This window comes from Olea europaea, chromosome 15 (assembly GCF_002742605.1).
Source record: "Olea europaea var. sylvestris chromosome 15, O_europaea_v1, whole genome shotgun sequence".
NCBI classification, from domain to species: Eukaryota; Viridiplantae; Streptophyta; class Magnoliopsida; order Lamiales; family Oleaceae; genus Olea; species Olea europaea.
In genome coordinates this window covers 18,913,666-18,929,712 of record NC_036251.1, presented here as the reverse complement: position 1 = coordinate 18,929,712, position 16,047 = coordinate 18,913,666, and the positions used below count along the sequence as shown (strand labels likewise).

The following is a 16,047-nucleotide window of genomic DNA, read 5'->3' as shown; positions in this document are numbered from 1 at the left end:
ACAACAAATTATTAATTTAAAAATTTAAAACTTAAATTATTTATTTTCCAACATAAAATGCTCACCACATGCCCAACTTGGCCATGTTTGTTAATTTATTGAAATAGCGAATAATTTCGTGTATTATTTGGGAAATTATATGGCGTTTTTATAATTTGATCTATTACAAAGAAAACTATGCACATGGTCCTTAGCCAATTACCTCAATAGCAAGTTGGTCCTAAAATTTAAAAAAGAGCAAATTTGTCACTTAACTTTTAATAAATTCAATCTTTGGCTATGCCCCCGTTTGGCCCCATTTTTCTTTTAATTTTTTCTTCTCACTCTTATTTTCAGCCACATAATATTCTATAAAATAATATTACACATAAATCAAAAATCTTTTATTCTTTTTTAACCACAAATTCTCTAAAAAAAAAAAAAAACTATTTCAAACATTAAAATTTGAAAAAAGGGCGCCAAACATGAGCTATATAAATTGTACAATCAACAATAATTTTTCATGTGACTATCATAGAAGCAATTTTTTTATATTTCAAGAGTATAGGGTACTTAATACTTTTTGAGTAATGTTATTTAACTTGCAATCCCAATTTAAGTGCCGTTAATGTGACATTAAAGGATAAATAGAATTAAATGAGTTATCTACGTAGAATTAAATGAATTATTTACCTTTCAATTAGTCTATCATTTATCGTCATCTAAACGGAGGATGTAAACTCAATAGAGCTACATAACATTACTTATACTTTTTGTTTCTATTCACTTCATATATGTATTAAATAGGGGAGTAGGTGAGCGTGGAGATTTTTGATCACGAGTTCGATTCCTCCTAACAACACTTTCTCCGTCGAGTTTGTCGCACCGAATTTGCCTAATGCAGTTTACTTGGTTAATGTGGTTTGCAGGCTATTGCGTCAGCCCGAGGGTTTACCCAATGCGCACTCGAAAGGTAGCGGCTGCGGGTTCTCTCGTTAGTGTAAAAAATAAAAAAATAAAAATCGGAACCCACTGCCTAATTGAAACCAAATATTATGGAATAATACACATATTAATTGAATGACGGTATATTGAGTTTCGTATTTCGAAAATAATGAAAATTTTCTCAATAAAAGCACTACTCTTTTCAAATTCTCCACACCAACTTGAGTAGTGAAACAAAACAACTGCACTAAATTAGATATACCTAACCATTTTTGACACAAGTTTGGCAAGTTTCAATAGTTGAAAATTGTAGGTTGACTACCATAAATGCAATTTTTCCTTTTTTTTTTTATTATTCCAATTTTCTGTTTTGCACCTGTCTCCACTACTGCTCTAGAAAATCCCTCTCGTGCATGTGAACACACAGTCGATCAAAAGTAGACGCAGGCTTGAATTCTTTAACCAGTTAGTCTCCATCTTTCCTTTTGTTTTCTTATGATTCGTGGATTCTTTAAATCTTTACTTTCATATTGATTAGATTACTTATGTTTCTGCATGTTTGTATGTACATTTTGTTTTATTGGGGGCAAATTTCGCATAAGCGGATTATGCTTAAATCTGTTAGGATCGAACGAGGAGAATTAACATTCATCTAGTTGATTTAAGAATCATGATTCCAGGAAAAATGCTTTGATTGACGTGAAAATTTTAATTTCGATCTTTTAGGATCTGGGTCATTCAATATTTACTGAAAGAAAGGACAGAAATGTTTAGAATTATGACGTAATCTTAAAAACTAGTTGTGGATGTTGTGGTTGAAGTTTGGAAGTTGGTTTTTCTAATATGTGGTTTAATTTCTGGGTGAGAATTTATTATTATTGCTTAGGATCTTTCTTTTAGGCAGTAGCTATAGTACTCTGATTAATGCTATTGTAAATGCGATATGGGGTTGCTTCATGGATCAAGGTTATCTAAAACAAACAGAAATGGTAAAAATTATGGATTGATCCTATACAATTATTGTTAGATGATGTGGTTGAAGTTTTGGAGTTGTTTTTTCCGATATGTGGTATAATTCTGCTTCTGAGCTTATGATTATTGATAATAGAATTTCTCGATCCAGGAATGGATATTATAGTGCTCTGCATAATGGGATTATGAATGCAAGAAGGGGGCAGTCACCACGTAGCTGTTATAATCTTCTCCAATTACTCTTGAGTCTTTCAAAGTATTTGTTTGTCGTTCTATTGTTGAACCACTATTTCTTATTCATATATCTCTGTAAAATCAACTTTTGAGTTGCATAAAAATATGAATTCTTCAAAGACTGATGATAACACAACATAATGAAAAATAAAGAAAAGTGGATTATGCGGAATGAATTCATTAGAATGCTAAAATAGATATACAGGGGTAGAGATTAAGTACAGGTACGAAAAAGTTACGTGCCATTGAGCAAGTTGCATTTTCTACGAGGAAGTGCCTTGTTCTTCTTCACCAGTTTTACAGAGCCCTTTCGAGGATATGTAGTTGGGGCAATACAGTACTCTTGTTGACAAATCTATTATTTGGAAAGTGAAGTAATTTTGTTATTTTCCCTTAATTTCATGGAAGATGCCCTAAATGAAAATTGAAGTGACTACTTTGGCTATGGACATGGAAAAATTTCTCTAGAAGTCAACTTTTTCTTGCCATATTAGTCTAGATGTTATATCTTTCTGTGCTTCCAGTGACTTGGTTTTCTCAAAAAATGAGATTTGTTGTGAAACAACTATTGAAATTAAAGGTTCATGTGCAGGTTTTGTTGATTAAGGTGTTACTAGGAAAAATATGTCGGGCAACGACGAAGTCAATGCACAAATGGAAGATGTTATGGAGGACTCTAGCAAGCAAATGACATCAAGTCAACAGGAAGTTGTGTTCAAATTCTTTCTTTTCTTTTGCTAGTTTTTCTAGCCATGTGTGCTACTGCATATTTAGACAAGTTTTACTTACAGGAGGAAGCTGTTAAGAAGAAATATGGAGGAATAATGCCAAAGAAACCACCACTAATTTCAAAGGTATTATCATACCCTTCTGCATATCTTAAGGTAATGACAACTATGAAAACTTCATTGATCCTTCGTTAAACCTCTACCTTTGATGTCAGGATCATGAACGAGCCTACTTTGATTCTGCTGATTGGGCCCTGGGAAAAGTAATACTTTGAACCTTAATTTATTTTGTGTGCTTACTTGAAGTTTATACTAGTATTCATAAATTGTACCTAATATTTTTCGTTGTTATATAATTGCAGCAAGGTGTAGAGAAGCCGAAAGGACCACTTGAGGCACTGCGGCCAAAGTTACAGGTAAACTCAATTGTTTCCCTTCGAGACCAACTACTTAGAGTTGGAAGTGGACTATGTCTTATCATATAGAGCTATCATTTAATATCTACTGTCCATAAAATCTAACCTCTGAATCTATAATATTTGATTCACAAGGTATCAGCTCAATAATTCAAGTAGGTTCTATCATAAGTTTTGTTCAAAACTTGAGAGCATGCAAAGAAACAGATAAGTGTAGTGCACACACAAGATTACTTGAAGAGAGATCTAAATTGCATATTTTAATATGAACCTTGAGATGTATTAATGATTTCGTGACTTTACCTTTACCCCTCCAGTATCAAATTTAAGTTGCCCCACCGCCACCCCAACCCCCCAGGGCATTCTCTGCGGACAAGTTTTCAGCAAGGGGTTGAAAGTGGGAAATGTTTACACAAGCTTCCAAAATCTTGCTTTGCCTATTTGCACTGTACATCAGGCAAGAAGTTAATAGACTCTTGACAAGGAATAACCTGATGATTAATACTAGTTTGGGAATAATTAAATTTTTTTCCCCCTTTTTGGAAAGTGCACATCCATTTGACAAATCTCTAAATAGCAAGTACGTTTTTTGACCGAGATAGAGAAAGCTGTATTTTCTTGATGAAAAAATGAAAACTTCTGTTTTGCAGGGGTCTAAAATTTTGTTGTGTTTTTCTTTATGTTCAAAATTGATGAAATAAATACTTCCAAAAAAAAAATTTGGAGAAACTTAATCTGAATTTAATATTATATCCCATCAAGTGACTCATTTATATGATAATTTGCACTGACTTTTAGCTTTATTCTCCCTTTTTCAAATCCTCCAGTAGATAACAAATCGTCCATTCTGCAAACCCTTTTTCGCCAGTGGCCATGCCTTGTACGATTTTCCAATAAATTCTTCAATTTCAGCTGGAAGCAATATGAAAAGTCGATCACATCAAAACGAGAATTAACGAATTAAACACGATGGCCTTGCATGGTATAACAAGTAGGGCATTGATCTACTCAAGTTTGATAGAGGATATGAAATATTATAGCTAAAAGTATGGGAGAGAAAAAATGATGACATGTAAACAGAGTTGCAAGTACACATTTTTTGTCTCTCAATGTCAATGTTAGCCCAACTGAGTGCTTACACTATTGTTGTTCTTTCCTTCTCTATGTGATCGAAAGGTTACGAAGTCCAATCTCAATTTAGCGTTATTAGTTTCGAGTTTGTGCATGTTTAGTTACTGCTAGATCTAATTTTAGTCTCCTCAGCCGTTCACACTTGAGAGTGCAAGTTCTCCTTATTCAAGTCTGAATTGTGTTATTATATGACTTAGAATCCTCTTTCCCAACCCAAGAAAAAAAAAATAAAAGAAGCTATGCTTGTGTCTAGCTTTGACGCTTCTTAAATAAGTGCTAATGATTCAAAGTGTAAATGTCTTACACATGATGTTATTGTAACTGGTAGCTCCACTCTTTTTACCACATTTTTAGCATTTATTTTGGTATTAACCTTGACACATCTTGATTGTGTATGCATGTATTTTGTATGCCTCTATCTTAATGTAACAATTTTTCATTTTTGCATTTGATGTTCTAGCCTACACAACAGCAGACACGATACCGCAAATCTCTTTGTGCTCCTGCAGAAAATGAAGGTATATGTGATTCTTGATTGAATTTCTCAGACTTGCCAATATATTGACGTTTAATTATTTAGCTTGTTTGGATAAACTAAAAACATTAGGAGTTAATTTTCAGTAATTCCGAGCTTAGTTTCAAAATACATGCTTAGTTCCAACTTTGATCAATAAAGATATTATTTATTGTAAAACTTATTCAGCCCCCATTTGACGATCATTAATTGTGGCAAACAAAGTTTTGAATAGTGTTTTTTAGGAGAATGTGTGGTTAAAAAGCGGGGAAAAGTTTTGGATTTACATATAGAATATTTTATTTTTTGAATGTGGGGTTGAAAATGAGTATGTAGAAAAAAGAGTGTGAAAATAATGGTTGTCAAGTAGGGGCTTAGCTGTGAGTAAACTTTTAAAAATTAGACAAACAGGCTCCTAGGCTTTTTCTTGTCTTGTTTCTGCAGTTCGACTTTGTCTCGAGAAAGTCATGTTAAGAAATTATATACACACACACACGGGGAAATCACATTAAGGCCTAAACACCTTATATATTCTCCCAAATTCCCAGCTCTAATAAAATGTTTTGGCTTATCAATCATGATATCTTTTGAAGGTATAACCCTATCTTTTTCTCTCTTTATAGATGGAAATGCTCCCCCGCCAGAGGATGGGGCTCCAAAGGAATGAAACACCATCTATCATTATTTCTTGTGGAGTTAATTGAACGTTACATCATTATTAGTTGAGTAACTTTCTTCTGAAATAAAAATTTATTTGCTTAAGAGAAGAATGCATCTACTGATTGTACTTGCTGCTGTACTTTGCGAGAGCCAAGGGGTCTTCCTGATCTTAGTCCTGTTGTAAAATACTTTCGCGCTATTCTGTCATCAAAGAATGTAGAATCAAGATTCCAGACCATTTCTTTGATTCCTGAAAAACATATAAATTTATGTACTCTTTCTCTTTGCAAGGATTTACTTTTGTTTCAAATTGATGATATATGTTCTAGTTCAATTGTGTATTAGACAAAAGGAACGTATAACGAACCTTAAACTCTGTTTAGGTCACTCACGTGTATTAGACAGAGGGAACAAAGAAAGAAAAGACAGTAATTTGGGGTAAAAAACTGGTTTTGAGGTGCAAATCTAATCGAGCACTTTATGGTCTCAATATCATCTACATCTTGTGTCCAAAATACTTGATAATGTGCATGGTCATTGGGTTCAACAATGATTCGAATTGATTGTTCATGAGACCAACACCATCTGCATTTTTTTGGCGGGTTTTTGTTGTGTTGATGACTTGTTCAAATTGCTTGATAGCAGGTATGGCCACTGGTTTTAGCAAATGTTTCTAAGCTTTTTGACTTTCTATATTACTTTCTTAGATTAACAATTTTGAAAGACTATGTTGAAAAAATGTTTCAACGCGAAGTGAATGGAGAAGAAACAGATAATAAAAAAACAAGAATATCGGAATTAAAGATAAAGGCTTAAATATGAAATTCTTTGTCATCAAACAATATTTTCCCCCTCTCTGATTGAATTTGATGTTAAAGGTATATGGACAAATGGTTTAAAGGATTAATCAAACCCTGAAATAGAAAAATATTTAAGCACTTAGCGTTTTCTATCAAAATTTCAAGAACACTTTAAAAGAAATTTGAATATGAAGGAAAGAATATTAATTCTATCTTTTGGAATGAAGTTTTAATCTCAAGTTGTTGAATTATATATTTGATGTAATAATCTATCATGTATTTATATATTTCAATCAACACCCACGAAATAGTGCCAAAAACCATGAAAAGTTGCAAGTTTTTCACCAAATGCTACCAAGAATTCAAACAAAAACCAGCCTTGATGACTATTTTTTAGTTCTAAGCGACAGCATAGAACAGACATATGCAGTCACATAGGGTCCATGCGAAGTTTTGGCCTTCAAATCCTTTTTTTTTTCATTTCAAAGTCTATTTTATTGATTTTGAACAATAATTTCAACAATTTCGCACTTGTTCAATATTCAATAAAATTACATATTCAAAATGTACAATATTTATGCGTAAGGATTAGATATTTTTCGATTTGAATCTAAACATAATATAATTCAAACAAAGTAAAGTTGAAATTAAAGATAGCAAAAAAGCTTTGAACCCATCATTCCTTGTAACAATACCAGTAATAACACACTCAAATATCAAGTGTTCTCAAGTTCCTCAATCTCTCTTAATGCTGATATGGCATTGTGCTCATCCTATTCAACGAACTTCTAAGAGAAAAACTCCAATTTTCTATTGAGGCAACACTAGCTTGAAGTTGATCTAGGTGAAACATTTTTAATATCTTTGTTATTTTTAGAGATACTTGTGCTTTAACACTAAATTTCATTAGGAGCTTAAAGCTAAATCGTCATTCTAGCAACAATCAACATTATATTATGAGGATAGAGATATCGCAGGTTTTATAATATTGAAACTATTCGCATATTGAATGACTTGTTATTACCTTTTAATCTCATGAAGTACTTGTTAAGTAATGGCTGGTAGAGTTGTCATTATTGATAAAAAATTTATTTTAAGAGTTTCAACCACATCCTATTCAAAGTAGATATTACTAAATCTCTATTTAGAGATTTAATTATGGGATCCGCTAGATTCTCAATAGACTTAACGTAATTTATGGAAATTATTCCATTCTTGATTAATTTTCCAATGTACTCAAGTCTCAAACTCATATACTTAGATTTCCCATTGTATACCTCATTTTATACTTTTGCTAATGTGGCTTAACTATCACACATAATGGACATTAAATATGTATTCTTTGGTCCCAAACGTGTCTCACAAAGATCTTTAAGTCACTCAGCTTCTTTCCCAATATCCGATGACTCTACAAATTCAGATTCCATAATTAAGTATATAATACAAGTTTTTTTTATTTGATTTCCAAAAAATAGCACATCTACAAGAATAAACACCCAAGTCGAAGTAGATTTACTTTTACTCATGCTAGATATCCAACTAGTATCGGTAAATTCTTCTAATATAGGCCATGTTTGGTACACATTAATGTAAAAATGAGAATGAAAAATATAGTCATTATAAGCCCCACACAAGAGATTGAAAGTCAAATATAATGACTTGATGTGATGGATAACGATCATATTTTTCATTTTAATGGGTAAATAATGGGAAACAAACAGGGGCATAGTCAAGAGTTTAGAATATTATAGACCTAAGTTCTTGATTTATTTTAATAGCCAAGAATTGTTCCAATGGCCTTCCTATGTTTCTTGCTTGGATTGCTAATAAACCTACTAAGTTTATTGATTGCAAATGATATATTCGACCTTGTGCATTAAACTGCGTACATTAAGTTTCCTATAGTACTTGAATGCTCTAATTGAGTAATTTCTCTTCTATCATTCTTTATAGGTTTTAAACTTGGATCAAGAAGGATATTGAATTCTTTTATATTCAAATGTTTAAACTTATTAATTACATTCTCAATATAATGTGATTTACTCAAGAAAAATCCACTAGTTTTTGTAACTTTGGTACCCAATATGGTATCCACTTGTCCAAGATTTCATCTTAAATGTAGATCATAAAAATCTATTTGTTTCTTTGATTCCATCCACGTGATTACTCATGATCAATATGTCATCAACATACGAGCAAATAAAGTCAATATATCCATCATGCACTTTAGAATATAAACAATTTATCTACACTATTATTTATAAAACCATATAAATTAATAGCTAAGTTAAAATTTTAATGTCATTTCTTAAATGCTTGCTTTAAACTGTATAATGATTTCACCAGCTTGCGCACTTTATTTTCATTTTTGGGTTGAGCAAACCATTTGGATTGTTCCATATAAATCTCATCATTGAGATCCCCATTTAAGAATGTCATCTTCAAATCCATTTGATGAACATGCAAGTCATGTATCGAAACTAATGTGAATAAAATCCTAATTGAAGTTTTTCTAACTACCGATGTATAGGTATCAAAATAATCTATTTATTCCTTTTCTCGATATCCTTTGGCTACTAATATAGTTTTAAAGGTATTAAGAGAACCATCAAAATTGTATTTTCTCCTAAACATCCATTTATATCCAATAGGTTTGGATCCAGGTGGTAAATCGACTAATTCCCATGTATTATTAGACATAATTGAATCAATTTCATTTTTAATTGCATCTTTCCCAAAAATACTATCCTGAGAAGCCATGGCTTCTCTATAAGTTTTAGGATCGATTTTCACTTGTAGAACGAAAGGAATTATTCTCACAACATTCGTCTTATTTCCTTCTACTAGGTAAAATGAAATAAATTGAGTCAATATCATTCGGTTCTAAAGACTTCTCAATTCATTTTTTTTTATTTTTTTTTTTTGTGCTTTTCCGTGGTTCACTAGATTTATGAACATCTTTAGAAAATGTTTCATCTTGTATTTTACTAGAGCTAGATATCTCATTGTAAATTTCTTTTATTTTATTATTTGAGGATAGTAAATTCTCAAAGAACTCATCACTTGATTCGATTATTATACTAGTCTCCAAATTTAACAATCTATACGATATGCTATTACTAGCGTAATCAACAAAGACACATTTAGTGCCTTTTAGACCCAATGTGGTCCTATTAGGGTTCATGTTCTTACAATATGCTAAACACTCCCACACTTTGAAGTATTCAATATTAGGTTTTTTTCTTTTCCATAACTCATAAGGAGAAACTTATATAAATTTTGAAATAATTCTATTTAATATCCTATATGCACTTAACAATGCTTCACCCCCATAAATTAAATGACAATTTAACATAAGTTAATATGGCATTTATCATTTCAACTAAAATTCTATTTTTCCATTCAGTTAAACCATTTTGTTTGAGTATCCTAGGTGTAGAATATTGATGAATTATGCATTTTTATTCACAAGACAGGTTAAACTCTCTAGAAAAATATTCTCCCACTCTCTATCACTTTTTAGAGTTTCTATTTTCTTACTTAAGTGATTTTCAACTTCATTTTTATATGTTTTAAACATATTAAAAGTTTCATGTTTATATTTCATTAAATAAATATAAATATATCTAGAGTGATCATCTATAAAGGTAATAAAATACATATTTCCACCTTTAATTAACATACCATTTAACTCGCATGTCCGTATCAATTAATTGTAAAATATTAGAAGTCCTATTTACACTTTGATAAGGCTTCTTCGTCATTTTAGATTTTACACATGTTTCATATTTAAACGCATCATTTTCATTATATAATATTAATTCATATTTTAGCATTTTTTTTATGGTATTATTACTTATGTGACCTAATCTAGCATGTCATAAAGCAAATGAATCAACCATATAAACAAATCAACTTTATTAATAATTTTATCAATAATACAAAGTTTGAACATTCTTTCATTAGAATAGTCATTTCTATCAAATTTCCCATTTAGAGATAATACAAGTTCATCGGACTCATAAACACTTTTGATACTCGATTTTCTTAAGAGATTATCACTTACTAAGTTCCTATTTGTTTCAAGAACACGTTGTACATTTGTTAAAATAATGATTTTCTCGAAAATGAAGATAATCTCTACATTTCCGTTCCCAACCACTTTAGAGCAGCCTTCGATAACCATTTGAATCTCTTAATCTCCATCCACTTTATAATAGGTCTTGAATAAAGACTTATTATATGATACATGTACAGTTGCACATGTATCATATCACCAACCAAGAACTTTTCTCTTGATTGCATTGATCTTGCTTACGGTGGCCATAATGTTCTCTTCTTTGATGGAGTTCACTTTTCTTTTGGAGTTGTTTTGTTTCGGTGTCAACATTCCTTTGCATAATGTTAGGGTCTCTACAGACAAAGCAACCTCCCTTGGACTTCTTCTTAAACTTGTTTTCTTATTGGATTTATTTGAAAGATTTAGTCTTTTCTATGGCATTGACCTTTGAAGTGTTATCATAAGAATTGTCATTCTTATCTTTTGCCCATGATTCTTCTTCAATTCGATGATGTTTTTCACTTATTCCAAAGAATAATAATCGAAATTATACATTATTTTCTTTCGATATCATTTCTAAGTCCCCGAGAGTTTTGCAATAATTGTTCCTACTTGGAAAGATTCTGAGATCTCAATTTTGATCGCCTTCAACCCGTTAACAAGAATTTACAACTCATGTACTTGGAGAAAAAGGGGAATATTATTAAGGAACTTGAAGTTGAAATACCTTGAAATTAGGAATTTCTTAGTACCTTCTTCTTTAGCTTTGTACTTTTTTTTTTATCCAAAAGCATCGCATATTTCTTTTGCTGATGATGTATTTGTGTAGAGATCGTACGATCAGTTGTATAGAGCATTAATACTATGTCGCAACATATAATTTTAATCCTCTTGATGCTTTTATCTCTCCATCTTTACGACTTCAGTGTATTCATCCTCTGAATCCACAAGTGGTGCCCATGCTGGATCAAGAATGTAGGAGATCTTCAATGTTATGAGAAGGAACTTCAACATGTTTTGCTATCTTGTGAAATTTGTCCTCTCAAATCGATCTAGATGGATAAGTTCTTGATTCATCAATTCGATCGTTGCGATTGTAGTTTCATTTTCCAATGCAAAATATTATTTTTAAGATTGTTGGAAAAATGTTTCCACACAAAGGGAATGGAGAAGAAATAAAGAACATAAAACAAGAACACCGGAATTAAATATAAAGGCTTAAACACGAAATATGTTGTCCTGAAATAGTATTTTCCCCTCTCGAATTGAATTTAATGCTTAAAGGAATATTGGCAAATGGTTTAAAGGATTAATCAAACCTTGCAATAGATGTTTTAAACACTTAGTGTTTTCTATCCAAACTTCAAGAACACTTTTAAAAAAATTTGAATATGAAGGAAATAATATTAATTCTATCTTTTGGAATGAAAATTTGATCTCAAGATGTTGAATTATATTTTTGATGTATTAATCTATTATGTATTTATAAATTTCAATAAACACCCATGAAATAGTGCCTAAAAATCATGAAAAGTTGCAAGCAAACACTTAAACACTTAGTGTTTTCTATCCAAACTTCAAGAACACTTTTAAAAAAATTTGAATATGAAGGAAATAATATTAATTCTATCTTTTGGAATGAAAATTTGATCTCAAGATGTTGAATTATATATTTGATGTATTAATCTATTATGTATTTATAAATTTCAATAAACACCCATGAAATAGTGCCTAAAAATCATGAAAAGTTGCAAGCATATTACCAAATGCCACCAAGAATTCAAACAAAAATCAACCTTGACGGCTATTTTTTAGTTCTATGCCACCACATAGAACAAATCTATGTAGTCGTATAGATTAATCACTTGCAGGGCATATAAGCCTCCCATGTCTTTATGCTACCACAGGCCACGAAGGCCTATACGGCCACATAGGCCAAAGTTTTGGCCTCCAAATCCTTTTTTCATTTGAAAGCCCATTTTATTGATTCTGAACAATAATTTCAATAGAAAATATGCATTGGATATGTCAAGTCTAGCGACACTAGACACTTATCTAAGTTTCAAAACAGGACAATTTTTGGTGCCTGTGTAGCAGTAATTTCACTCTGTTCAACTAGCTTCCACCAACTCCTATCACGAGTCTAGGCATTACATGTTGCATATTTCACCTACAAAAGCTTAATAGCTTGTAAACAATTGAAAACATCCTTGCTTTGCAGTTTGGTGCCAATGCACTCACCTATTTGCAATGCACATCTCGTAGCTTGCCCGCATGCTAATATACAATATAATTTCTTCTTGAAGCATAATCGCTGGAAAATGAGCTATACTAGTTCCGTCCAAAGCATTGAGGGTAATCTGCAGGTCCTCCAATGCAATCCTTGTGCTCATTACTTTCTACTAGCATTTTAACTTAGTACTTGCTGCTATGCCCTTTGTCAATGCCTAGCCCAAGTAGAATCGTCCATTAATCCATGGCTAACTAGAAGAGTCTCAATGAAAACTGGTTCCCACATATAGGCATCTTGCCATATTCATCCATCTATACGCCTTTGCTCCATGACTACATTTTGATGTAGCGTGAAAGCAACATAAGTTGATTCACAAAGAATACCGTAAAATATTCATTGATTCTTTGCAAAAATATTAAATATTCGATTTGATCAACAAACATTGATTCATGCTGGAATATTAATTTGGATTGAAATTTGAAGAAATCTCAACAATTAATATTTTATTTCAATTATAAAAAATAAAAAAATAAAAAAAATTCTTTCGCCGTTAAGGCTACAAAAAAACCCTTATTTATAACTTAAAAAAAAAAAAAAACTAACGACTAATCCTAATAAATGACTAATTCTAATTAGCCCCTGTTTGAGCCCCATTAATTTTCATTCCATTACATTTCATTTTTCTCTCTCTTCTTTTCAATCATACAATCTTTCATAAAATAATATTATATGTAAATCGAAAACTTTTCATTCTTTTTCAACCACTCATTTTTTCAAAAAAACATTATTCCACCCATTAAATTTTCCACGTAATGGGGACCAAACAGGAGCTTAATGATTAATCATATTAACAACCAATATATTAAAAACTAAAAGTCCTAGTTGAAATTGGGTTCCAAATTTATCTAATAAAGAAAATACTAAATAAGGAGGTTGTCCTCAATTGAGATTACGGCTGGACAAAACCCAATCCAACCCGCTCAACCCGATCAACCCAAACCAACCCAATTGGTTTGGTTTGATTTTTTAAGTTCAATTGGGTTGGGTTGGGTTGAAAAAATATTTTTGAGGTTGGGTTGGGTTGGGTTTCGGGTTATGATTTAAAACCCAACCCAACCCGATGAATTAAAAAAAAAACAATATCTAAGATGGAAAAAAAAACCTAAATAAAAACAATAGTAAAGATATGAAAATGACCTATAATTCATAAACGTCCATTTTTTTTAATATAGATTGATTCCTATAAACATAATTTACAAATGAAATGTTATTTCATAATAAAGTAAAAATTAAGAAGATGATGATGAAATGAATAAATCCCAAAAAATTGTATAATAATAATAATAATAATAATAATAATAATAATAATAATAATAATAATAAATACTTCATAAATTTTAAACTTATTTATACATCATTTTTCAAAAAGAATTCCTTACATATGTATTTAAAAAAAAAAAATCAGAGATTTTTAAGTAATTTTAAACTTTAAAAATTTATCTAAATTTAACAAAAATATAATCGAATCGAACTTTAATTAGACCGAAACCCAAACTGACCAACCCAACCCAAACTTGATCGGGTTGGATTGGGTTGGGTTTAAACCATTATTTGGGTTGGGTTGGGTTGGGTTGGGTTGATTTTAAATAAAACCGACCATGTTGGGTTGGGTTTGGGTTGGGGAAAAAACCGACCCAACCCAACCCATGCCCACCCCTATATATATGCTTGTAATGCTTGATGCTTGATTGAAACACATTGTCACACATTACCCATTTTAGATCCTTGGTACTTACCATCTTTTTTTTTCCCGTTTCAATACACATTGTTGACCTCCGAAAATGGCTAACAGGTGTCGTTAGAAGATAGTGTACACGTGAATATATTTCACAGTATGTAAACTAGTAATAGTATATTAGTAGAAAGAGATGAACAGTAGGCAATGGAAGTATATTGTATTCTCTTATCTATATTTTCCAAGATCTTCTTCACTGATACAATAATTGCTTATTTATAGTGACCAAGTCAACATGGTTATCGTTGGATTGGATCTACGTGGCCTCATCTGTCGACCTACACCTATATGAGTGAGGTGTATACCATTTGGTACATCCCATTATGTACCACTAGACAAGTTCATTCCCAATAGCCTTGGTCACTGTTTATTGCTGTTGCCTTTGGACCCTATAGCCTTGGTGGGAAGCTTCTTAACTCCTTAGTCAGGCTAAAACCTCAGTGGGGCGGGTGCACCACTATAATGATGCGCCACCTCGTCGAGGTGACCCACCACTTAGGGGTGATGGTGGGCCACCCCGACGAGGTGGCTTCCTTCCATTGGGAGGTTGCACCGCCCTCGTAAACTCAATTTCAAAGGTTCTCTATTCAACATACGAACTTATTGTCGACGAACTGTTAAATTCATATCAAGTCAAGTCAAGTCCCGTTCACAATAATAATCACAAAAACTAACATCATACCAAGTTTCAATCCATGAAACTAACCCACGCAACCCATAGTAACTATACCAAAAAAAATATTTTAAACCAAAGTTGCTTATCCATAATCCCACAATGTCAAAGCAATCGATTCAAGTAAGAATCATGATTCATAGTCAACGATAATAATAGTCATCCTATATAACAACTTTTTATTTGAAGCGTTAATTTTTTATAATTTTGTTACTTAAAATGACAAGGTACCATATAAGAATGACTACTGTAATAGTTGATTATGAATAACATTATTCTTCAAATGAGGATATGATTTTGGAACATGGCGAATTTAGATTTAGTCAAAATTAACTCGAACTTTGTGCCACCTCAGGTTAAAGAAATTTAAGTTTTTAACTATGCTAATCAAATGCCATACTAATTACAAGCCAAGTGTCGTGCTAATAATTAAATATTCTCAATCTTGTCTTTCTAGATGTCCTTTACAACTTTAGTCAAATCGTTTTGAAACTTCAAGCAATTTGATTTAAGTGGATATATATGAACTAAAAAATCGAGATGCTAATTCATAAATTTAATTATATTAAAGAAAAAAAGAAACATCATAAACATATTGTTGAATCATATTCAATATAGCATACCAAATATGCAGTCTCCTTGATTTGTGTTTGAACAATTTTAATCTCATAGTCATGAAAAAATTTATGTAATTAAGAAAAGTTTCGACCACGGTACATATTAAGTCAAGGAGAAAGATATAAATAATATTATAAATGAAACAAGAATAATGCTAGCGATCATTATAGACGTTTGACTCCTTATTCATTGTCCAAAGAGTTAAAATGTATCGTAGTGCTATTGATCGAGAATCATTGCCTCCTTAGACATTAAGTCGTTATTTGAGTCACATTATTTTCATAAGAAT

The 16,047-nt window shown here is 31.5% G+C and overlaps 1 protein-coding gene across 1 annotated transcript; it reads left to right on the top strand.

Moving 5' to 3' along the window:
• The first annotated feature begins 1,272 nt into the window (after nucleotides 1-1,272).
• On the top strand, nucleotides 1,273-5,864 carry LOC111410373. Its single transcript, XM_023040668.1, has 7 exons — nucleotides 1,273-1,389; nucleotides 2,723-2,838; nucleotides 2,922-2,984; nucleotides 3,074-3,121; nucleotides 3,221-3,274; nucleotides 4,866-4,923; nucleotides 5,543-5,864. Exons 2-7 carry the CDS (start codon nucleotides 2,755-2,757, stop codon nucleotides 5,584-5,586), a joined length of 351 nt encoding a protein of 116 aa, XP_022896436.1. The 5' UTR covers nucleotides 1,273-1,389; nucleotides 2,723-2,754; the 3' UTR covers nucleotides 5,587-5,864.
• The last annotated feature ends 10,183 nt before the right edge of the window (nucleotides 5,865-16,047 follow it).

Coding starts and splice junctions, on each gene's coding strand:
- LOC111410373 (XM_023040668.1), top strand. CDS start 2,755: ATGTCGGGCAACGACGAAGTCAATGCACAAATGGAAGATGTTATGGAG. Junction 2,839..2,921: donor TGACATCAAGTCAACAGGAA/GTTGTGTTCAAA, acceptor TTTTACTTACAG/GAGGAAGCTGTTAAGAAGAA. Junction 4,924..5,542: donor TGCTCCTGCAGAAAATGAAG/GTATATGTGATT, acceptor CTCTCTTTATAG/ATGGAAATGCTCCCCCGCCA.